The 25,044-nt window shown below is 40.8% G+C and overlaps 2 protein-coding genes across 2 annotated transcripts; one reads left to right on the forward strand and one right to left on the reverse strand.

Moving 5' to 3' along the window:
* The first annotated feature begins 609 nt into the window (after positions 1–609).
* On the forward strand, positions 610–4,914 carry LOC115690590 (30S ribosomal protein S1, chloroplastic). The gene is made up of 7 exons (XM_030616995.2): positions 610–1,025; positions 1,724–1,999; positions 2,318–2,398; positions 2,628–2,909; positions 3,000–3,110; positions 3,447–3,533; positions 4,687–4,914. Exons 1-7 carry the CDS (start codon positions 708–710, stop codon positions 4,792–4,794), a joined length of 1,263 nt encoding a protein of 420 aa, XP_030472855.1. The 5' UTR covers positions 610–707; the 3' UTR covers positions 4,795–4,914.
* A 420-nt stretch (positions 4,915–5,334) lies between these two features.
* On the reverse strand, positions 5,335–16,109 carry LOC115690589 (uncharacterized). Its single transcript, XM_030616994.2, has 14 exons — positions 15,813–16,109; positions 15,179–15,291; positions 13,355–13,451; positions 13,110–13,234; positions 11,759–12,290; positions 11,460–11,645; positions 10,702–10,995; positions 9,848–10,000; positions 9,059–9,213; positions 8,492–8,597; positions 7,375–8,325; positions 6,572–6,653; positions 5,804–6,166; positions 5,335–5,685 (listed from the first exon to the last, which is right to left on the reverse strand). The coding sequence occupies exons 1-14, from the start codon at positions 15,915–15,917 to the stop codon at positions 5,492–5,494; spliced, it is 3,456 nt and encodes a 1,151-aa protein (XP_030472854.1). The 5' UTR covers positions 15,918–16,109; the 3' UTR covers positions 5,335–5,491.
* Between the last annotated feature and the right edge of the window lie 8,935 nt (positions 16,110–25,044).

Raw genomic sequence — 25,044 nt, forward strand, 5'->3', positions numbered from 1 at the left:
TAAAAATGATTATTTATATCACTTAAAAATAATTAATCAATATAAAATGTTTTCATCATTGACAATAATTTATGCCTATTTTTCATTCATTCATTTTCGTAAGAGATTTAAGTAATTATTTTAAAAAATATATTTTTCAAATCATTCATTTTCCGTAAAATAAACAAAGCTTAAAATGTAGGGTAATTTCTGCCACCATCACAAATTCGTAATGTCTTTTTCCGGTCACTTCTACAAAATTCTCCCTCTCTCTCGCCTAGTAGGGGTGTTCATGTTGATTTGACTCAATTTAAGGACATTTTCAATCCGAACCAAACTTATCGGTAAAAAAAAACCCGAATTAACAACTCTGGATCTATTCAGTTCAAAACCAGTAATATCAAATCGATGCGCGCTTGAAATCATTAAGAATTAAATCTGACACACCAATGAAAGTATGAAACCTACTCAACAACTCACTTCAATAACCAATGACTTCAGACACACATTCAAGCACAACCACTAAAAAAAAAAGCAAAAAAAACTAAACAAGAGTACTTGGCTAGTTGGCCATCGCCATTTGCCACTGTGTCTGTCACCTTGGCCTCCTTACCTTATCTAACCCGACAAGGTCCTCTCTCTTCTTAACCCAATCCTGGCAAAACGAAACCAAAGGAGGCACACGAGACAACGCCCAGTTGCTGCAGCGAGCCGGGAAGCCGGAAAAGATGGCGTCTTTGGCGCAGCAGTTCACCGGCCTGAGATGCCCGCCGCTCCGTCGCTCCCGCCTCTCCTACAAGCACTTCGCTGCTCGCCGGCGAACCCACGCCGCCGGCGGTTCTCCCAAGAAGCCTTCCTCGCTGACCGTCGTCTCCGCGGTGGCCATCTCCAATGCCCAGACCCGGGAGCGGACCGACCTGAAGCAGGTCTTCGAGGACGCCTACGACCGGTGCCGCACTGCCCCCATGGAGGGCGTCGCCTTCACTCTCGAGGATTTCCACACCGCCCTCGATAAGTACGACTTCAATTCCGAGCTCGGAACCAAGGTCAGTGGCTCTACTTTCTTGTGAATTAATGCGTGTGTGGAGAGATGGGTCTTTGTTGGGTGTGATGCGAAGTTGAATTTGATGTGGCAAATGTGTGACTTTATGGGAAAAAAGTGAAGGGTGGAAGGGAGTTGATTGGTGAGAGTTTGCAATATGAACGAGGGGCCGAGAGAAAGGCATGAATTTGTTGTCGATGGCCATGGTGATGGGATTGTTATGTGATTGATTTTATGAAGTCCTGTATTGGGTTTTGCCAGCTCGATGCATAATGGTCTTCGCTGGTGGAATTGTGAAACTGGACACTGTAAATGTTGGTGGTGGGAGATAGCGGTATCACGGAGAATGATAAGGTTAATCCAATTGTGTCTGCTCTTTCTACCTCTTGCTTGTCTAGTGGAGAGCATTTCCTGGAAAATTACCTTAAGTGAGAACAACTTCTGCTACTAGACAGAGACAGTTTCCTCATCGAAATAGCCGTCTAAGAGTGAATAAAATGTTTGACCACCGTTTCCTGGCAGAGACTGACAAACGCTGTAACTTCCTCAAAGCGTCGAATATTGGAATGGTGTTACCATCCTTACTTATTTACCGCATTATTTGTCCAAGATTTACCCTTCTCACTTGGCAATTATTTTTTTTCTATGTATATGAGTGTGCTTGAGCATGCTAGGTTCATACTATGCTCATTTTTTTCTCAGGTGAAGGGAACCGTTTTCTGTACAGATGCCAACGGGGCCCTTGTTGATATAACTGCAAAATCTTCAGCCTTCTTGCCTGTCCAAGAGGCATGTATTCACAAGATAAAGCATGTTGGAGAAGCTGGTATAGTTCCTGGCTTGAAAGAGGAGTTCGTAATTATCGGAGAAAATGAAGCTGATGATAGTTTGATCTTGAGCTTAAGAGCAATACAGTATGATCTTGCTTGGGAAAGATGTAGGCAGCTTCAAGCTGAAGATGTCGTGGTTAAGGGCAAGGTTTGCATTGTTGCTTTTAGCATTACCATCCTGTTGGTATTCCCAGCTCTCAAATGCACTATCTGCTTTGTTCATTGAGTTCTCTTGGCGTCTCACTAAATGCGAGGGTGCAAAATTGCACCTCCTACTCACTCCTTTGTCTTGCTGATATCCAAATTCCTTCTGTAATTGTTCTGACCCCTAAACTATTTCCTGTCCTTGCTATGACCCAGGAGATCTTGTGATAGTCTTCTCTTCCTCTTTCGTGTGTTCAGCGATTTCCTTTTACTTTTTTCCAATTAAACAATTGGTTAATTTAAGGGTCTTTTTGTATATCAGGTTGTTAGTGCAAACAAAGGTGGAGTGGTTGCCGTGGTGGAGGGCTTGCGAGGATTTGTTCCTTTCTCTCAAATATCAACCGTAAGTTCTCTCATCTTTTGACACGGCTTCCCCATTTTTTATGTTGAATTGTTTGCTTGTGTGTCATACTGTTATCGGGCCTTAAAGTTACTGTCTGATGTCTATTTTATCAATTCATGATGCTATCTATTTCTTCGTTCTGAACCATTGGTTGAATTTTGTCTATGGATTTTTTCTGCTCTGAACTGGTATTGTAATTAACTTCAACAATTTTTTGGATATGCATCAGAAAACAGCTGCAGAAGAGCTTCTTGAGACGGAACTCCCGCTGAAGTTTGTGGAAGTTGATGAGGAGCAGTCTAGGCTTGTCCTCAGTAACCGCAAGGCGATGGCAGATAGCCAGGCCCAGTTAGGCATTGGATCAGTGGTTATCGGAACAGTTCAGAGTCTGAAGCCTTATGGTGCCTTCATTGATATTGGCGGAATTAACGGACTCCTCCATGTCAGTCAGATCAGCCATGACCGTGTCTCCGACATAGCAACCGTTCTTCAACCTGGAGATACTCTCAAGGTTATATGCCTAATTAGTTTGTATAGTTAGTTTGCTGGAAATTTCACTTTTGACGAGTAGATAAACCTCTAACTAGCTCGCCTGGTGTAGGTTATGATTTTGAGCCACGACCGCGAGAGAGGCAGAGTGAGTCTTTCAACCAAGAAGTTGGAACCTACTCCTGGTGACATGATTCGCAACCCAAAGCTTGTTTTTGAGAAGGTAGTGGTCTCAAATGCACGATTTCTCGTTGCTTTAATGACATTACAACTTAGTTCTTTCTGGTAAGGTTTCAGTTCTTGATGGTGGAATGTGGATCTTACTTGATTAGTGAAAGAACATTAATAGCGCTTGGGAATGATTAAGCCTTTGGTGAGGAATGTTGAGAAATAAAAGACATGAAACCTATTGCTTAAGACTGCCAAGATCTCTGACTAGTCTTATTAGTGATTTTGGATCACATTCTTTTGCTTTTGCTTTTTTTTTTTTGTTACAATCGTGAATCTTATATTGCTGCCTTATGACATACTGATTTTGTAATGGGCCTCAATGTAATAGGCGGAGGAGATGGCACAGACATTCAGGCAGAGGATTGCTCAAGCAGAAGCGATGGCTCGTGCGGATATGCTTAGGTTCCAGCCTGAGGTAATTACCTGTGCTTAATCGGGCTGTTCCCTGATTTATTTCTCTTCCAGCCATTTCCGGGCTTTATATAAAGATTGATAACTGGCTATTGCAACAAAGTGGAAGTGCTACATAAGATGCTTTGAACTTGAGGGTTTGCCCTCGATACCAATAAGGATGTATTTGGTAACTTGCCAAATAGTGACTGATTCTATTTTTTGTTCCGTGGAACAAAAAAAGGACAGAAATCCGTTTGGTAAATCTTTTGTTCCTGGGCACAAATTTACACAAATTTGTTCTTAGAATCAGTTTTGGAGCGGAATCAAGAATAAAAAAAAGTTGCTTCTTGATTCTAGGAACAAGAATAAAAAATAGAGGAGAAATTTTTTTTTTTTCTTTTCTGTTCTTTCCTGGCCTGCGACTGGCCGCAGGCTAGGGCCGCCCTCGCCGCTGGTGGCCTCCGGTGAGGGCGACCCTCGCCTAGGCCGAGACACCCTCGCCGGCCTTGGCCTGTGGCCGGTCGCCGGCCATGGCCAACAAGGAGAAGAAGAAAAAAAGAAAAGAAAAAAAAAAAGAAATATTAAAATATTTAAAAATATTATTAATAAAAAGAAATTTTGTGCCGTTATCAAATGCATTTCTGTTCTTTTTCTATTCTAGAAATGGAAATTTTGGGCTGTTACCAAACGCCGTCAAATGCTTATATATTGTTCCCGGGAACAGAATAAAAAAAAGCCATTTCCAGGCAAAAATTGTTTCGGGGAACAGAATGGTTACCAAACGCACCCTAAGGAACTGGAAAATGATTTATATTGTAATTGCATAACTTAATGAAGCTTAAACTAGTGAGGAAATTTTTCATGTTGCTCCCGTGAGTTACTTTTCTCCTGTTTGCGTCTTTGGTTGTCGTAAAGGCATGACCAATTTTAGGTGTTCCCATCGCCAGGATCCACTCGGAGCTCCATAGCATGGACTATTCTACTTTTGACGCACATTTGAATTTAACATTTTCATACTTCTGATTGCCTACTTTGTCCTGGACATTGAGAATGATGTATACCATGCTTTGTCATTCTTTTGCTATGTCGGGTCTGCAACTGTGAGCAGTGCACATTTAGTCATAGCTTTTACAGATTCAGGTGATGAAATAACCGTTCTTTTCTTGATACTGCAGAGCGGATTGACTCTGAGTTCTGATGGGATCTTGGGTCCGCTTTCTTCCGATTTGCCAGCAGAAGGCCTAGACTTGAGCGATGTTCCCGCAGCCGCCAATGAACTGTGATTGAGATTGCCATGGTGTAATGTTTCCAATTAAATCATTTCTTGTAGAGAAACTGTTGCAGGTTGCAACTATATCGGCACATGTGCCGTAAGCTAGGAAAAGAAATTATTGATTCGACCATCCTCTACGTTGCCAGAATCGAGCTCTTCCATGTTTCCTTAATCGAGAGAAGAAAAACGCTATAATCTAAGCAAAATGTATGTTCGGCAAATGCACAACGCATCACATATATTTTGTTAGAGACGGTTATGCAATATAATATCGAGAAAAGGTAGCAATTATCAGCTGTAGATGGTTGTGTCCAGACAGGACTTATCTGTCCTATACACCGCAGCATTGTAGGAAAGCAGCATCCTTTTTCTTCAAGTGGCCTTCCTAAGTGCCAGCAGAAAATCATTCCGACCAACCAAACGCTGGAGCGCATGTCATGACATGCCTTACATTTAAGTCCGCATCCGTTTACGTTATTCTCTCTGTGAAAATTGCCAACATTTCATGTTTTCACTAGTCCAATATATTTGCGCAGCATGGACCTGTAGCTTCTGTACAAAGTACTCCTTTACACCTCTCTAAATTCCAGAATTGTAAAAGTTTTAAAAAACAAGAAAAATTAACTTTCTATCAAAAGAAAAACGGTATCTCCATCTTCAAACCTTATAGAGCAACTATTGTTAGATCACAGACTACTGTTTTCTCGCTACCTCTCTTGTTTTCCACTCTTCTTGGCCTTTTTTTGCTTCTGCTTTAGCTGATTAAGACCCGCGGCAGTGATCTTCACATTGCCGACGATCGCGGCGACCAGCTCAGGGTCTGTACAAGCCTTCATCAACTCCTTCTCCCTAGTTGTCGCCTCAGGCATATGGCTAAACAAGTTCATTGCCGTTTTTGCAGCTGCAATAGCCAAAATTCTTGATGAACTAGCCGTGTTCAAAAAGCATAAAAGCAGGCATGGAGAGGAGAGAGGGAGACAGTAATTCCTTCCAATAATAAGATACTCAAGCATAAGTACCTTTTCCCTTCTTTGCAGTTCCAGGGACAATCTTCACACGGTATTTGTACGATTGTACTGCATTGTATGGCCCACAGACGGGGACTGCATACAAGAGAATATCGCTAGGTAGTGGATTCCCGGTCAAGTAGTCCACATCGTTTAATTTTTCTTTCTCTTCGTCACCAATTTCGTGAATATCCTCCTCCTCCATGGTTACTCTGTCCATATCAGAGACAGTATCTCCTGAAGGCAAGTGACCCGGAACCTCAACTTCACCATTCGCATGACTTCGTGAAGCATCGTCTGGATGCTCTGGACAGTCACGGGAAAGGTGACCTACCTTTTTGCATTTGTAACATATTTTTTGCACATCTTCTGGACCTGCATATCGTGGCCAAATATAAACAAGATTTTATTTGAACTTGGGCTCTCCTAAGAGTGAAAAAAAAAAATGACAAATTTGAAAGAGGATAAGGGCATAAAAAAGGGGATTAAAAGTCCAAAAATAGAAGTTTAGGAAGGAGAGATTGCTGTCTCCTCAATGATAAATGAACCGAGGACAGACATGGTACAGTCCCCTATTTTCATCATTTTAATTTCTAGCTAATCAAGCTCTTCTCAAGATGTTTAACATCCGGGTAGCCTACATGCTACAACCTTCTCTGATGATGATATCTATCCAATTACTACTTACCTCCCTGGCAATTTGAAACAGCCGACAAAGCAAAGATTCGTTTTAGTAAGAACGATGTTCATTAAGATTTCAATTAAAACCTGTACACATACCACTAACAGGTTGTTTCTCCTTGTGTGGAGCTGCATTTCCCTTCAGTGACTCAACATCATTCTTTTGCGCCTTTCCAGCAGACTATAAAATTTTAAAAGAAACATCATTAAAAACTATAGAGAAGATGACGTGGTCCACATTCATCTAATAAACAATTAGAGCACAACTAAGCCCATATGCAAAAAATGAAATGCATTCAAGTCGAATGCAATTTTGACACAAATAATCAATGAAAATGTTCATATTTATCATGATATCACAGGGCCCTTCAAAATGAAACTACGTGTGACAATTTCCATACCATACTGTCAAATGCATTTCACATGGTGTATCTTCCACCAATCAGTGTCTCAGTTGGAGATGTATATCAAAGCCTCTCCAAGTTTGCCTATTTTGTCAGAGTGTGTGCATGTGAGTACAGGTGAAAGGGTGCCGCCTTTGGGTTTGGTTTTACTAGGTCAGTCGGTCTTTGCCACGAGTTCTGATAATGAGGGTGTTTTAGTACGACACTATAGATTGACAGTGCTATCGATTCAACTTTCTTTTCTGGAAAATATTTATGTACTTTACTTCTTATTTTCACAAAGGTTATTAAATGCTTCCCATCAATTCATTAAATTTGTAAATTACATGAAGAATAATAAGAAAAAATTATACATCCATTAGCTTGGTGAAGAAGCTACTTCAGCAAAGAGATGTCGAAAGACCAAATCAATGAAGGGAAAAATGAATGGGAGATATTGATGAGGAAATATTTTGCAACTTGGCCAGTGAAAATCGTGTCGCAGAATATTTAACTTACAGCCAATAATGCCATGCGAATACTTCTTTCTTCCTCATCCTGATCAGCATACTTCTCTTTCATCTTTTTGAGTTTACTCCTCTGCCCACGGCTGATTTTCCCCCCGCCAGGTTTCACACTTTGAACTTGTTTTTCAGAATGATCAGCAGAAACTCCACTTTCCTTTGATTTATTGACTCCCTCGTCCACGAGTGTTTCCGCAGAAACATTACTCTGCATACCTTTCTTGAGTTTTCTTCTTTCAGCTTTTGAAGTATGAGGTTTATTATTAGTTGGAACTTTTTTCTCTTCCTGATTGCGTTCTCCCAACGAATCTGATTGAGAAGCTTGAAGCCTATAATTCATACTAGGCTGGGAAGCAGATCCAAGTCCAAGTGCTTTATCAATGAGATCATCCAGTTGTGGGTTCATTGAAGCAGCACCATTTACTAAACCATCAGCTATATTGTTTCCATCGCCACCATTCAGGGTACCATTCTGCGCAATACGGAAGTTATCGTGGTCACTACCTCTAGAAGAGGAGATTGCAGAGGCATTGTGTGTGAAATTATCTTTAGCTGTGGATTCTGATGCATGTTCAAAATTTTCTGTTGTGGAATCAGGAACTCTTTCCAACTTGGCAGAGATTTTCTCCTCTGTCACTTCCTTCTCAGAGTCAGTATCAGGTTCTTCTCGGAGAGACGCATTTTCTTCTGTATCATCAATGCCCTCCTCCTCACCTCTCACTCTCCTTTCATTCAAATGTGAACCCAAAGAGCTCTCATCCAACCGAAACAACAACCCAAAACCCATCACAAGAGGGTGAGGGGGTAGAAAGTTTTTCTTTCCACGGATCATGAAACTTCCCACAGTAAGATATTCACCAGTGGGAGCAGTTTTACTAACTTGGTGGGGATAGACCCACCAAGCACTGGTGATGATCTTTGAATCCCATGCCTGGCTGTGACAAACCTAAAACGAGCACCAAAATACCAATTGATCATCCCCAGTGAAACCATTTACCTTTTCACAGCTTCACATTAATAAAAAGCATATACATAATTGGACCGTGAGGAAGACGATTACTAAACAATAATAAAGAGCATAAATATAATCTGACTGTGAGGAAGAAGATAACCGTAAAACATCCAGCTTGATTTAAAGTAAGAGGAGGTATAGATTGCTCTGGCCTGTGGTTCTTTATCACTGTGCTAGATGCTCCATGAAGATCAGCATGTACATACCTGTTCAACAGTTGAATTGACATGATAAGCAGCAACTGACAAGCTTCAATAAGAATTCGATTCTTTAAAAGTTGGACAAGAACAAAAATCTCGTTAGATGATCCAGGATAAGATCGCATAAACTCACTCAAATTGCACCTAATCAGTGCAAGGAAGGTAGCCAGATGAAGACAGAAATTAGGACTTCCATTATTTGAAATTCCATCGATGGCAATTAAAATGAGAAACGGACAGTACTGAGTATCAGAAATGATAGACTTTTGAGAATTCTTCTTACATCTCTGTATGTTTACAAAAGTTCACCCCATTCTGCATTATAATGTCACCATGCAAATGACAAGATTCTATTCCTCTTGCATGCCCTCCTTACCCCCACTCCACCCCCACCCCGAAACACCAAAAGAATAGAGGAAAAAGAAGTAATATCCTTCAAAAATTAATTTCCCGCAATAATAACTTACAGATCTCCTTTTGACATATAACGCTTGACTATCATCTCGTTCTGTTGAGCATCACGGCCGCTGATAATCAAATAATTCTCACTGCTGATGAACCAATTAAATTTCTCAAACCAATGGACTTTGCGCATATGAGTAATTGTTGCAACTGTCTTTTCCTGGATTAATCAGGGAAAGGCATCAGAAACTGAAGTCCATAAGGACAATTTTTTATGTTAAAGTATATGACGCTGGAAGATTAATATCCACAGTTGTTCCATTATCCTTCATTTCAAGAACAACATGAAAATACACTGGTAAATATCAAAGCTTGATGAAGTTTACTCATGCAAAATCATAGTGGCCAGACAGGTCTCTCATACTCTTAACTGCGAATTAGGAACAAGCGAATCTGACCTCAGTGCCTGTGTCATTTAAAATAGTTTTTTTATCCCTTTCCACTTGGAAAAAGTAAGTTGATCAAGGGGTACCAACTGCTAATTCAGCATATATTGTCCAACTTTCCGGTTTTTCTCAATGATTTGGTCCAGGGGTATACCTTCATAGGCATCATGTTGATCCATAAAATCAAATCTATATCTAGTACAAACAGCACCAATAAGTTGGTTTGTACCACCTCAAGTAACTGAAAAGGTTATGCGTATTTTGGCATAATGTTCTCTTTTCAAAAAGTTCATTGATGACAGTTATGAACTTAGATCACCTGATTGTTAACACCCCACCAAACCTGTCATATTTGGTAGCTGTTGCCCCAAATCAAGTGAAGCATTGATAAAACAAGGAAGTGTGTACCTGAGAAAGCTGGAGACGCGTCTTTCTCTCAGCTGCTTTGAAAGCTTTTTCATGAGCCGTAATGGTCTTTTCTTGCTTGGTTTCCTGCTTTTTCTTTTGTTCATACCACCGACGGGCATTGGCATGCGCAGATAATGCTAAATCAACTTCAACCTATAAAAAGCAGAAGGTAATTAAACCAAAAATTGTGCCAAACAGCTGTACATGATGTTCTTTCCGAAACATAACATATGTAAGACAGAAGGAAAATTCAAAGAAAAAAACTTTAACCTGTCACAGAAAAGGAAAGAAGGAAGAAAGACCGTCTTCAGCAAGTACGAGATACAGTAAATTGAACTTTCAAAACTTTCAACAAGTCGAATAAATTGTGGAAGCACTTCGAATGAGGTGGCTCAGTCAACCATCCATTAAAAGCAACAGGAATATTAATGTGGCATGCCACATGACACGTACACAGAGCCATGTCACCTTTCTGTTACATTATCAACAGAAAGTTGACAAGCTATCTGAGTACTTCAAAAGTGCAGTGACCTAACTGAAAGTTCTAAAAATCCAATGACTTGATTGAAAATATAAAATTTAAAGGACCTGAATGGAAGTAACCTCAAAGTTGAATGACTAAAACTTTCACCAGGAAATCACCCATTGTATCAAGTATAACAAGACTCACAAGCAAGAGATATTTCTGCCAAACATCATCATATAATTTAATATCTCTTTATCTCTATCCAAAGATTATCATCAAGAGAATGAATAACCTAAGCTAGATCAAGTGATGGATGCCTGTGCTAATGGTCCAAACAAAGATAATATATTTCCCTTCGATGCAATTAAAGCCCAATTTCAACAGATACCTTATCCGCAGGGTCTGTCTTTTCGTCATCATCCATCTCATCAAGGTTGTTGCTTAACAGCAATGTCATGCAGTTTCTTTCCAGATGGAGTTTGTCAATAAGACCAGCCACAGGGTTACCCGACTTCTTCTCTTCTTTCACCATGCGAGCAAGATCCTCCCAACTCATACCCTTTGCAAGAGCCACTCGAACAGCTAATATGGCTGCATCGACGTCTTCTAAGTTGTACTCTATCAATTCAGCCATTTTAACAGAGCGGTCAACTTCTCTTCTTAGTGTGTGCGCACGATTTTCCTAAGTCAAAAAGAAAAGGAAAAAACAAAAAGTTACCACATAAAGCATAAAGGTAAACCTGTATGCTAAGCAAGTTTCAAGTCGATATTAGAAACTACTCCTGCAACTGACCCATCCTCTTCACATAGTGAACATGAGAAATCAACTCCGGCATGGATGCGCAACAGGAAGAGGTTTAAAAATGTAAACAACAGCAAAAGAAAAAAATTTCTGAGTAGCAAGAACTAGCAATCATTAATAATCAACATGGCGCAGAATAAGGGAGGACAACACATGTCTGTATGATACATCAGCTCAAATACATATGCAAGTAAGACACATTTAGGAAGCAGCTATACCACCATAATCAAAACCTCCACTTCCACAAAGAAAATTACAAAGAAATATATGAATTAGAAGGGACTCAGCTATTAGAACGCTCAGAGAACCTAGAAGTTAACTAGATTAAAAAAGGGGATCAATACCTGATCCAAGCGTATTTTATTAAGTTTTTGAACCGCAGAGTCCTCTTTTGCCTTTTGGTGTTGTTCTGCCCGTTGACTCTCAATTTTACTATAGAACTCATCCAAAGCTGCGTCAAAAGTCTGAAATTTGATATTCTCCCTAGATTTGAATTGGTTCAACAAAATGGGACAGAACTCATCGTAGATCTGTAGAAATATCGATCAGTAATAACATTGCGCAGTTGAAAATTTGAAAGAATATATGGTGATTTTGAAGCAAGAGGGACTGACACTGCAATTTTAAGAAACAAAAACAGCACCTGGCTTCCAGTTTCAGAAGGAGCATGAAGCTCCTTCTTCTGATTCTTATTCTGCAACAAAATGTATCCTTCAGGAATTGTATCTCCAGAGATCACATCCTGCAGCCAATCCTCAAATTTCCCAACAGCTTTGATCAATCTTTGAACAGTCTCATCATCTAACTTGTCTTCTTTAGGAAACTTCATATTGGGAGCCAGATCAGAGTCTAATATGATATGCTCAGAAAGTGCAGGTCCATACCCTAGGGCCTCCCCAAGAACTACTTTCATAGTGGCTTGTCTGCCACGAGTACCATCATTGGTATTTTTGCCTGACTCAGATGACTTCACTCCCTTTCGACCTCCTTTCTTTTCAGTCGATGTTTCAGATGCATCTTTTCGGCCTCCATTAATCAGAGACTTATCATCATTCTGTTCTTCGGACAGTTTAAGGGCAGCCTGGAACTTTTGAGGGGTAGTTCTCTCAAATACCCGACAAATTTCTGTAGGATATCGATGGCGTGACATTATTGCAACCCCTTTATCATCATCTCTGTTTTATTAGAAAGCTTGTTATTTCTCAAGCAGTCCAAGTACTAAATCACGAAAAAAATTCATTGGTAAATTCAACTAGATTTGCTAGCATGGAAGTGGCCAGTGCACTGCCCTCAGTTTGGGGAACATGGAATGCTTATAACTGTCAAGATCAAGACCATGCAGAACCTAAAAGAATATAGTCAACGACACATTTAGGTGGCTCATTAGCCATAATATGATACATCTTACCAAGAAGCTCCCATGTATTTTTCTTTAACAAAGGGTCTAAGGTATTGATAGAATTCAGACAACATGTCAACAGCTGTGGACACGATTTTTCCAAGAAAAATATAGAAAACAAGACAGCTAAATTGTCTGTATTCATTAGGTTTGTCTGTAGCTGCCAAATTATCCAAAATGGAGACAAGAGGAAGATGCATCAGAATCAATTGTTAGATAATGCGCTTTGATGAAATGAAAAAGAAAGGAAAACACTTCAGGTACAGGATTTCCTCCCTTCATCAACAGGTTTTGCCATTCACGTGAAGCCAACACATATCCCCTGATTGAGCAAGCTGCCCACACCAACAGGGGAGGGTGATTGGTAATACAGTGCCCTTTCTTCACAATTAGTTAAAGAAAGCAATATGAGACTATGCCGAACCCATTAGTCAGCTCAGTAATTAGCCTCAGATTATCAAAAACCTCCTTCTCACAAAGACAGAAGATGCACATCTACTCTTTAGGAAAAACACAAACAAGTGCGAGAAGTGAGAACATTAAGTTTGTTTCGTCCTAAAGGTACGGACTTAGCATTCAATAGCAAAACATATACCTGTGCGATCGGAGAAGTGTCATAACCGTGAACTCTGAATCTGCCAGGATAATATTTCCTTGGGCATAAAGCTCCAGTATAACATAGTATGCATTCAAACCCAGGCCAAATTGAAAGAGGACTATCTGATACAAGGTATGAACGATTAAAATAAGCAACTAACCAATATAATTCCACCTGAAAGTCAGCGATGAAAATCATACGATTGACATAGAAGACTGAAAGTTCAGTTAACAAGAGTATACCCGGTCATAACCAAGCTGCCTCACATCCTCTAGCCTTCTTGTACGTACGTGTTTCCTCAACTTGAGGGTAAACCCAGAAGGAGTGTTACTCTTATCCCTAAAGCAAATTCATAACATTCTCAGTGCAATAATTCAACATCAATTAGTTGCAGTTACTATCAATACCATGATTAGTTTTTCTTTAGCTGATTAACTGACAAGGTTTTCGTGTTTATTTTTCTTAGCTCACTACATGGAGGTAGTCCCGGACGCCCATATCCTCTGACGAGCTATAAAGTGAAACGTGCATCAATCTCTATCAGAGCAAACTTTTAAAAGTAAAGTTAAGGGCTCAACCTCAATTTTGTATTGGAGCTAGAGGTACTGAGTTCAGTTCCTTACACTACCTTTCACCAATTAATGGGTTTCCCTTCTTTGTATGCCTTTGGGTTTTAACAATCCTCAAACTTGCAAGCCACCCATTGGATTTGCATGCTTCATGCTTTCCTCATCATATCAGTTTTCTTCGAAGGGGAGTATAAAGGCATAAGCTGAAATGCACACCATACTCCATACAACGGTTGTGCACTAGCTCTAACTTCCTCTAAGAAAACTCCCACTCATAAGTCATTAGTTAAACTGTCGTGTTGACATGGAAACCTAGTAAAACTGAACTAAAATAAGGGAAAACAACAAAAACATACTTCACTTTTGACCCAATGCCCACTAAATGCCTTAATTTTTACCAATTACCTTTCACGTATCTGAAAGCAAAATCCAACATTGATAATACCAAATTGCCCCTCTTCACAAACTCATTTTAGCATATTGCTCAAGGTTCGGGTGGTTTAATTTTTAGTTGATTTTGAGTGTGTTGGGTGGGAGTGAATATTTAGTAGAGGTGAGCAAAACGGACCGATCGAACCGGGAACTGCCTAAGACAGGACCAAACTGGTCGGTTTGGTCTGGTTCTCGGGGGTGCTGGTACGGTTCCCAGTTCCTAAAAGTAGAACTGGTGTCCGAGCGGTCCGGTTATTAGTTCCAAGGGGGGAACCGGACCGAACCAGACCACCCGGATTGATCATCATCATCATCATCATCATCATCATCATCATTATTATTATTATTATTATTATTATTATTATTATTATTATTATTATGTAAACCTAATAATCTAAAATCCCTCATGCACGCCTCCTCTTGCTCTCCTCTTTCGGTCTTTCCGAATTCACCCATGACACTCCCGCCTCCTCTTTAGCTGAACTCACATTGAGGCACATTTGACCAAATTATGCATTCAATTAGAGAAAGTTTATTGATTAGAATGTAGTTCAAATACAGGTGATGCAAAGTGTTCACAGTGAGATGAGAATATGGTGGTTATGTTCTGGACAGGCTTGCTTACTTCAGGCGTGAAATTTCACTGCAAAATGAAGTGCTTAAAATGACTAGTTCCATCGGACCGCCCAACCGGTCCGGTCCAGTCCCCGGCTCCCGGTTCCTGGGTGGTGTCGGACCGGACCGGAGCAGACCGAGAACCGATCACCCATAGTATTTAAGATATGGGAATTGGCACTTTTAGAAAGAAAATGGCATTTTTGTAAATAAAAACACAAGAATAATTGATTCTTAGGTGCAAAGTAGTCTCCAAAGGTAAATATGTATGTAAGTGGCCATTGGGTGAAATGCGAGGCATGTTTTTGGTATTTTCCCCTAAAGTAATATATACTCAATGTATCATTGTTGTAATTCAAAGATAAGATCAACTTCCACAGTATAATCATATATTGCGAGAGTCTCATGCAATCATGTTTCAAAAAGATGACCCATAATGTGCAAGATTACCTTACATAATCGGTGGTGTGCAAACGGACGCCACTCTCCATCAACAACAGAACCTTTTCACTTTCTCCCGATTCCGTCACTCCACTGCTATTCATAAGCTTGAACACATACGTCTGCCAACCAATTCCCACAAACCACACCAAAGAAGAAAATTCATTCAACCTTTTGCATTTCATCAAACCAAAAACACAACATCAAGGAAAGTAGAAACTATATCACTCGAAAGCAAAAATCTTCCTGAAATTCTCCATCCGTAGCCACGACACTAAGCAGGATACGCGAGAGAGGTCCACTCCACAGCTATTTATAAGCTCGAGTAAGTGTACACAAGAGAGATTCACACACACGCACACAAGAAAACTTATCATATTCAGTAGACCAATGTCCATCCAGCAATCGAATTCCTCCTAACAAAACACACAATACCGACGACAACCAGAGCCTAGAGCAGCCAGGCTCTACGTAAAATCAAACGACTTCAGCCCAAACCCAACCTCAATTGCATTCTCCCCAGCGCGGCAATATGAATTTTTTTTTCCCCCTTAGAACTGACAATCAGCAAAGCGGAAACGAAACGAAACGAATCAAAAACAGAGCGAGCGAAGGCAAATGCGCAAACGGAGCCGGGAAGAACCTTGGGAGAGAGATCGTAGACGTTGGAGCAGCGCATGCCGATCAGGCGGCGCAAGCACTTCACCTCCGCGGCCACATCGGCCGTGTTCATCCGCACCTTCACCATCTCTCCCTCTCCCTCTCTCTACCTCCTACCCGTCCTTCAAATCGCGCACTTCACCAGGTAGCTCCGAACGGCGGCGAGGATCGAGCTCCGGTCCCAACGAGAGAGAGTGAACGCACCGAGAGAGCCTCCGCGCTCGCCGTCGCCGCAGCTCTCCAGTCGATCTCGAGACGACGACCGAACGGCGATGAAGAAGTTGCGGACCAGTCGAAGAGACGCTCCTACGCTTTCGTTCTTTCTTTCCGGGCCTCAGGCCCACTCAGAAAGCAGAACGGGCCGAATAGCCCAACTGCGGCGCAGGCGAGAGGCCCAACAATTGGGGCCCAATGAGAATCGGCTCTTCTCGAGCCCATATTAACAAAAAGTTCTTAATAGTGAGTTCCTGCAAATTCTTTTTTTTTTCTTCCTTTTATTCGACTTCTGAGTGTTGCGATCTGTCGAGTAGAGTTGATCATTGGCCACAGGGCAAGCCTAATGACGTATGAATGTTTGGGTTGTGCCCAATCGAGCCAAAGTTGGGTTGGCTAGACTTTCTCGTGTGAGGGTATTGCCCAAGCCAACTGATTTGCCTTTTGGACTTGGGGAGGACTAGGCGAGTCACCTATCCGTCGATCACCTACAATGAAGGCGTCCCTTAGTTTACTCGCCTCCCTTTAGCCCATATTGCCTAAGTGCTACTATCTAGTGCTAGATGCTAACCGCCATAAACTCAACCTCCAATTGTACTACCCGTGGAGCTCCCTTTGCCTCGACTTTAGTCTTAAGTATCGTACTTGAGTAGCCAAGTTTCGAAAGGTCAACAGCCCCTCTCCACACCGTCAATACCTCATTTCTCCTTGTATCTTATTTCTATGTTTGACATTTGCAATTATTCTACTTTTGTCCAACATTTCGTTGACCTCGCAAAAATTGTCTAATAGTATTGTAGTTCTCCCGTGCGAAGGACTCGCGGAAACCATTACAATTGGACTTAATAATTTCATTTTGCCAATGTGTCAAGTTTTCAAAAAGTTCAAACTAAAGACGATGATTTTTCTCCTACATAGCTTCATAGAAGCCTCATATAATCAATAGATAAATGATAAGTTTCTTGCATCCCACGCTACGAAAGGACAAGTTAACGTATTTGTACGTACTCGCAACTCCAAATGTCAACAACAATTAGGTCTTACGGCAAAAGCAACCAATTTTTTCTATTGTCCAATTTCCAATCCGGTTAGCTACACCGAGTTCTATAAAATTCCAATTCGATTCAACCCCCAATTGGCAATATGCTTCTCGACCCGATTCCCGAACAGTCTTCAAATTTCACGAAGATTTCGCAACTTGCTCTTGGACTTTGACTTCGACTTTCGAATCATCAGAAGGGTCAAAGGGATAAGGCTTAATTTTTCTCTCTTCCCTTCTTATTTTCTTCTCTTGCAGTAGAGGGATTGTAAGATTTTGCGTCGGTTGTCGTTGATTTGGCCACTTTGGTCGGTCAACGACACTAACTTAGCTCATATAGACCGACCGACCGACATGTATCCGTGCGATTAAACGAAACCTAATGACTCTCCTTTTGCTTAAACAATCTAATTTTATTGGTTAATTAATATAATGGGTAACTTCTTTGGGCATTGTGCTTGTTCACATCATTACTAAGTTGACCTTTCTCGACCTCGTCCTTCGAAACTAGCTTTTGGATATGCTTTGAGTTATAGGAAATGGCTAATGACCAACAACAATCCCATGGTTTCTCACCTAGGGTTTGGATCTTCTTTGACCATAGAGGTAACGGTTTGGAAAGATGTTGCTTTTGCCCCGCCACTCATAGTCAAAATTTTCTGCATTGGACGCACAGAAGAAGAAGGAAGTGATGAACCAAATTGAAAACGTTTTCTTGATTAATATGGTTAGTCGTTTGAGATTTACATGTGCATTGACTTATATTGTTTCTTTGGAAGGTGAAATCGGTTTTGTACACTACGCCGAAGCCATGCCCGTGGCGAGTACGTTCTAAGGGCTGCAAATTTCATTAATACTAGTGAATTAACCACCACCCGTTGTTGCCCCCGGCTAATTGAGCATCGTCGCCGTCAATGTTGCCATAAAGTGCGAGTGACTTCTTGTTGTCAATCTCCTTGGTTGTTCCTCCCCGGTGCGTGTTAGTTTACATTTTGACTTCCGAGGGCATCGTGCCCTTACAATATAAAGGCGCTGTTGAATCGCCAATATTGAATCTCAACCCTCGATCATCAATGGCTATCTTTTCTAACAACAGTCTCTCGACCATGCATCGAAAAGTTGCCCCATCACACAAAACGGTCGAGTCACTTAATTACCCAACACATTATTTTGGATTTTCATTCCCCAGGAACTCTTGTTCTCGATATCGAGACACTTAAGGTGCGTTTGTTTCGTTGAAATTTCATGATAAAGGAAAATACTTTCTAAGGAAATTATTTTCAAGGAATATGGTTAGTTTTCGGTCAAGGAAAGTGATTTCCTTCTTGCCAAAAGGGAAAGTTTTTTCCTCGAATCTAAGTTTGATGTTTTTAGTCCATGGATAATGTTTTCCGTAAATCGATTAGTTTTCCATCATACAAACACCGGAAAGTCGGGAAACAATTTCCCGCAAACCGCTTTCCTTCAAACAAACGGATCCTTAAGTCATATAATAACCTAACGCGGTTGGAAAAGGTTTCGACGGAGTAAGAAAAACATGGTCGCAACAAGAACATAGAAATCATTAGAGAGCTTCCTTTGTTGACAACCGAAAACCGAGCGCACGAAGGGTCATCTTCACTTTATAGACATGCCATAGGTTTTGAAACTTTTTTCGATCACTACTTAGAAAAAAGAGAGTGGCAAGATCGCTTTAGTTGCTCGAGCGACATCCCATCTCTTCACTACTCCGCGTTGTGCATGCCCACATTAAAATCGGTCCATCATGACGCAAAAGAACCATTTGTTTAAACCCTCCATCCGCTTCTCTTTTCAAGGTTCGTGATGGCTTGCAGCATTCACATTTAGATTGTCCCTATGGATTAGTTTGTTCGCTTAACCCTCCCTTTTTCACATAATATTAAGTCCTAATCCAAGCACGGGTCGCATATAATAGTGTCGAAAAGGAGGGTCCACGTTCGAACTTGTCTCCACTTTACGCGCAATAGTGTTGGGCTTTAGCCAAACCATGTGTCTTTGAAAGCAAAGAGGAATGAGAGAACAAGAACGACAAAAGGGTATCACTTCTAAAGTGCTTTTTTGCTAATGGGTTTCTTGAGGCTTGCTGAGTTCAGACACGAACTCATGATCAATTGAACTTAAAGCATCTCCTTCTCGCACCGTTAATTAGACGACATGCGGTGCTTAAAAAACTAATAGAATGTTCCCAAGCATGGTCGAGGTTGTCGCCTGGATGTCTCGCGAACAGAAGAGGAGGCTGTCGCGTCCTTGTCTTTATGTTGAGAGTAAAGGGTCGCTCTCTCTTCCCTCGCTAAGTTCAATTAATCATGTGTTTAGACATATCAAGACTTGATTAATTGAATTTTAGCATCTTTCCATCATGCCATCATTAAACAATGCTTAGATTATAGAATGTTTCCGAAGCATGGTCGAGGTTGTCGTCCTGATTTTGCACACGAGAAAGAGGGTGCTGCGCCTTTTGTCTCCATGTGGTTTATTGAGTGTAACTAAATTCTGATTAAATTGGATTATTGTTTCTATGGATGTTGTCCGATTAAAAAACGAAAAAGAAAACTCGAGAAGCAGCCTTGATCGCCATGCATCTATGTGTTCACATTCAATTTTTTTTATTATAAAAAAGCTAATTATTTTTCTATTAATTCGACATATACGTAAAATTTATTCAAATCGCTTCTTATCAACGATGATGAATAATTTGTAGCTTTTGCATGTCAACGTGCATGTGTGTGCACGTGTTTTTTCTTTCTCGTTTCTTTTGGCATTTTGATAATTACAAAGACTGAATAATGAATCGTGTTATTGAATATGGGGGTAAGATGTCGTCGGACGGTCCGCATAAGAATGATTAAAAACATTGAATTGTTCTTTTCGCCATTGTACTGTATGAATCCACCATATCTAGAAACTTGGCTTTGTGCTTGTGCTTTGAATTGTTTACCTAAGGCTGACATAATAAGTGCGCAGCGATTAGCGGAAGTAGCAAAGTAATTGGATTACTTGTGTGATATTTTTTTTGGTAAAATAGTCCAAACATTGGAAAATCTATTGTATGACAGTCAATTTCAGTTCTAAACCTTTTAATTGTGTCTATTTAGTCATCCTAAACCTTTTGAAGATTTGTCAATCCTAAACATTTTAATGAATTGTTAATGTAGTTCTTCTGGATAATTTTGACTGAAAATCGCTAACATGGCGGTCCAGTCAGCGCCAGCCGTCTTACATGTTGCAGCCGGCGCTGACGTGAACTATTTTTTAATTGATTTTTTATTCTTTTCTTTTCTTTTTCTTTTTATATTTTTTTCTTCACAGGATTGGTGGGGCTACCGCCCCTAGGTGAGGGCCGCGGCACCCTCGCCTCGCTGGATCTAGCAAGGGCCAGCGAGCCTTGGCTTTGGCCGATGAGGGCGTTAGGAGCTCTCACCCAGGCCCTCGTCGATCCTTGAGCACCTTTTAATGAAAGATACAATTGAATCATCGAAATAATAAGAAATCAAAATGAGCCCGAGGGCTAGCGGCGGCGGCCACCCCCACTAATCGATAGGTGCTCGGTGTAATTTTCATTAATATTCTCTTTGTTCTTTACCCTTTTTCCATGTGAAGATACGCAATCGCTTCTTATAACTACTAATTCTCCTGTAATATGCTGGCTTTCAGAGCTTTCTAACCCTTGATAATGAGCTTCCTGAGTCCCTGGTTCACAAAGTAGGTACACCACATGCTATGATGAACCATTATCTTCGACATCGAACATGACCCTCTTATTTCAATCCTAAGTATTAACAAAGTCGAAATTCCCCGAGTATCACCATTCTCGCGCACACATGTCCCGATTAGCAAACAAACTGCGGACTAACACGACAATTAACCATACGCGTTGCTGGCGTTCTTAATCGATCTCTTTGTTGAATTTTCGGTAGTTTAGACTAATTGACGACCCATGTTTTCCATCCGTCCTTGATTAAAATTCTTAAACAATCCGAGACAGGACCACGAAGTCCACAATCGTGAATGGCACCACAGGTTTTGTCTAGACGAATCGGATTCAACGAGAATATAATTAAGCTCGAGGACTTAGTGGTGGGGTTTTAGCAAGAATAATATGCTTTAAAAAATATCGCTATAAAATTATGTCGTTGCGTCACATAATGTGACAAAAATAGCATGCATGACAAGCACTACATGTCTACTTAAGTTGGATCGCGAAAGCAGACGACCAAGCCAAGATTGGAAGAGATGGTAATCACGGCATAATGGAAGGGCAAGACCACTGCTCATGAGTAACAAGCCACAAGCAATCGAATAAATCCAAAAGAATAAATTTCAAGATTATGAATTTAAAATTTGAGAGAAAGGTGTTCAAAAGATGTGTCAATTGACAAACATGGTGGCACCATTGAATCTGGACTATGGTGTCTTTTGAAAATTAGAATTTTTTCAATTCTTGGTCATTTTCTAACAAGTGTAATTCGAGCTCCCTATGCACATCGACGTCGCCAAGTCGCTTTCCTCGAAACTATGCTCGCACGAGTCCATCATTATCGCGTCACCGCTGATGTCATCTGGTCAATGTCACCCACAAAACGATCACCAACTTCAATTTTAACACCGTGCCTATGTTTCTATCTTTGACCGAGAATTTAGTCCGAATTAGAAGCATTATTCAAATGGGTCGAATGGAAAATTGATGTGTATACCATTTGAATGTCTTTCGGTGCCTGCTTTATTTGAGATAACATATAATATTGGTGCTTTTGGACTCCTAATAACACTTTTCAAATGTTCGATTCATTTAACTAAAATGCAAACTTAGGGGAGATATCTAGTAAAATCCGAGACCCGGACTGCATTAAGGTTCGACGGAAAGTAGGGTTTTCTTTAGGTATCGCAAGGATAGTACAACGAACCGAGAAACAATGATTCCATATGGTTAAGGTTGTAACACTAGATGTCTCAACCAGCAATATGTTGTAACAGTGACGCTAGATATGTTTAAGTAGATATAGAAAGTTGTTATGTTAAGGGTGCACATGGCAACAATTCTGTGTCCGGGAACTGATTCTGCTCAGAAATGATTTTTTTTTATTCTGTAACCGGAAACAATTTCTAAGCATTTGAAGGCGTTTGATAACTGCCCAAAATTTCTATTATTAAAATAGAAAAAGAACAGAAATATGTTTGGTAACTACACATAATTTTTTTTATTAATAATATTTTAAAATTTTTAATATTTCTTTCTTTTTTCCTTTTTTTTCTTTTTTTTGTTCTTTTTTTTCCTTGGCCATGGCCGGTCGCCGGCGCTGGCGATTGGCCACAGGCCAGGGCCGACGGGGGTGTCGCGGCCCTCGCCGCCGCCCTCACCACCGGCCTCGCAGGTCGCGACGGCGAGGTCGGCTTTACCTTGGCCGAGCGAGGCTCGACCTTGCCCAGATATGGGGAGGCCGACCTCGCCGTCGCCACCCCCGGCAATGACGAGGTTGGCCTCGCCAGATGACGGCAAGGTCGAGCCTCGCCAGGCCAAGGCGAGGTCGACCTCGCTGTCTCCAGGGGTTGGCGAGGCCGACCTCGCCGTCGTTGGGCGGCGAGGGCCGACCTCGCCAACCCTGGCCGGTCGCCGGGGGTCGGTTGTTGGCGGCGGGCCGGTGGCAGACCGGAAAGAAGATGAAGAACAAATAAAATAGGAAGAACAAAACCAAGAAGAATCAGAAATAGAAAAATTGTTCCAGAATCAAGAAGTTACTTTTTTTTGCTTTTGATTCTGTTCCGAAACTGATTCTTGGAACAATTTTTTGCAAATTTGTGTCCGGGCACAAAAATTTTAACAAACAGATTTCTGTTCCCAAACTGATTCTGGGAACAAAAGAACAGAAATTATCATTATTTGGCAAGTTGCCAAACACCACCTAAGTGATTATCACATATTATGAGGGCACATTTACATATTGCTTCCTATGAATGACAAGAATGCCGCGTTCTACTCGAATCTTTAGTGAGTTTTCAAAAGTTGTTGGAAGAAAGCGAAAGCTAAACTAGTAAAGAAAGAAAGTAGGTCGTATGGATCGTCTTTATATGATTTTTTTTATTGTTTTGTATTTGCATAATATTATGGCAGTCGGAATCCATTGACTACAGGTAAATATAAGATCCACAAAATTTCAAAATCTAAATAAAGTAACTTTGTCGGGTATAAATGAAATATCTCTCCGAAATAAGATCATCATATGCTGTGACAGTCGTCGAAAAAAGAACTCATCTTCTATAGTGCTTTGGATATTTTTTGCATTTTGCCCGATTGAGTCCATGTTCTCATTTTGATCAAAGGCAAGCTATCCACACGGCAATCCACGTAATTGGAAAATTTTTACTCTTAATAATGCATCCAACGTTAAGCGATTGTGCCGAATCGAAATCTAATTTGAGACCTCGTGATTTTAGGGTTTTGATAGGCAAGATTCGATATAGTTTTGACCAAGATAAGTTTTTTCTCAAGTTAGTTGAGAAAAACTCTCCCAAAACGACAATAGAATGAACCGAGCCGTACCAATCAAGAATTGCAAAAGGCAAAAAGACTCCCATCTTCACTTCCCTTAAGGAAGTCACCAACCCCGGAGGTGGGGCTTTCTACCATGTCGAATAATTTGATTTGGGTGACTGTTGGATTGGACACGTGCCGGAGCAGCCGAATGGGCCATCTACCGCCGCCTGCCTGCGCAGCACGCCGCCGTGTCCGATCTCCCGTCTCACCTGAACAAACGTGCGGTGTGCGTTGGGTGTGAAATCTGGTGCAGAAAAGATACTTAAAAAGAACAGGGGACCACAGAAAAACACAGCAATCCCACCCCACACGAACCATCAAATCAAATCATTAAACTACCGAAAGACTTATCATGATGGTTCATGAATGGTTGCCCCGGCGGTCCAAGAATCAAGAACACACGCTTCTCCCCAAAAAAAGCTAAAAAAGAAGCAACGAGAAAGAAAGTTTTATGCTTTTGGCCCAATCTTTTAGCTGAAACATCCATTTGGAACCATGTACTACTGTACTCGGTCTTTGAAGGTTGAGGCACCGTTGTGGACCTCGTGTTTCATCACTTTATTTTGTGAACACTTCTTGAGAATTTGAAGATGTTTTGTTCTTTCTTTCTTAATAATCTAGGGATACGAGTGCAAGACCAGATAAGAGCAAACCGCTAACCTAGAGTAGTTTGCACCAAATTTATAGGGTTTAAACATGTGACCTTTAGTTTCTGAGCTGAAAATCACCTGACACATAATCAATTATGCCAATCCTAAGGTTTATATTTTAAGTTTTGAAAATAATGGAAAAGTTTGCGTAAGCCAATACATGTCAATTTTTGTGTAGTTTGTGATATTTCACGCTGAATAAAAGTCATATTATCTGAGAAAGTAAATAAAATGTTAAAAGTTGAATCGATTCCAAATTCCCAAAAAAACCCATTTCTTTGAGCTTTGTATAGGAGTTACCGGTAGTTCTACGATTCAACTATCGAGTTTATTGTATCGAGAGTAAATGAGTGATTCTCGCATCTCAGAGCGTGTACACGGGCTAAAGATGATATCTGATGAAAAGTACAGAAACCAAAGTGCATGCATTAAAAATATACCGGACACCTACCGGGAGGGGTCCGACCAGTGCGAAAACCACACTCGGGGGACTAAAATGAAAACAAGAACCACAGTTTCAAGGACCCAAAAGACAAACTCTATCTTGATATGCAAATGCTTCCAATGTGGAGTTAGAAACCAACATAGTCACGCACATTAAATTATAATATTGGCGAAGACTATGGGGAACATAAAGACCCAATTGAACTTAAATTAAAATTTTCATTTCAATCTTTTTAGCTTTCTTTCGAGGCGTGCGTCTAATGGATGAGACAATGGGTGGTCGTCCCTTTCCTTTTGATCGCTTTTGGCCCTTCTC

This window comes from Syzygium oleosum, unplaced genomic scaffold (genome assembly GCF_021117445.2).
Source record: "Syzygium oleosum isolate NSW1041296 unplaced genomic scaffold, Sole_v2.1 Sole_v2.06, whole genome shotgun sequence".
Classification (NCBI taxonomy): Eukaryota; Viridiplantae; Streptophyta; class Magnoliopsida; order Myrtales; family Myrtaceae; genus Syzygium; species Syzygium oleosum.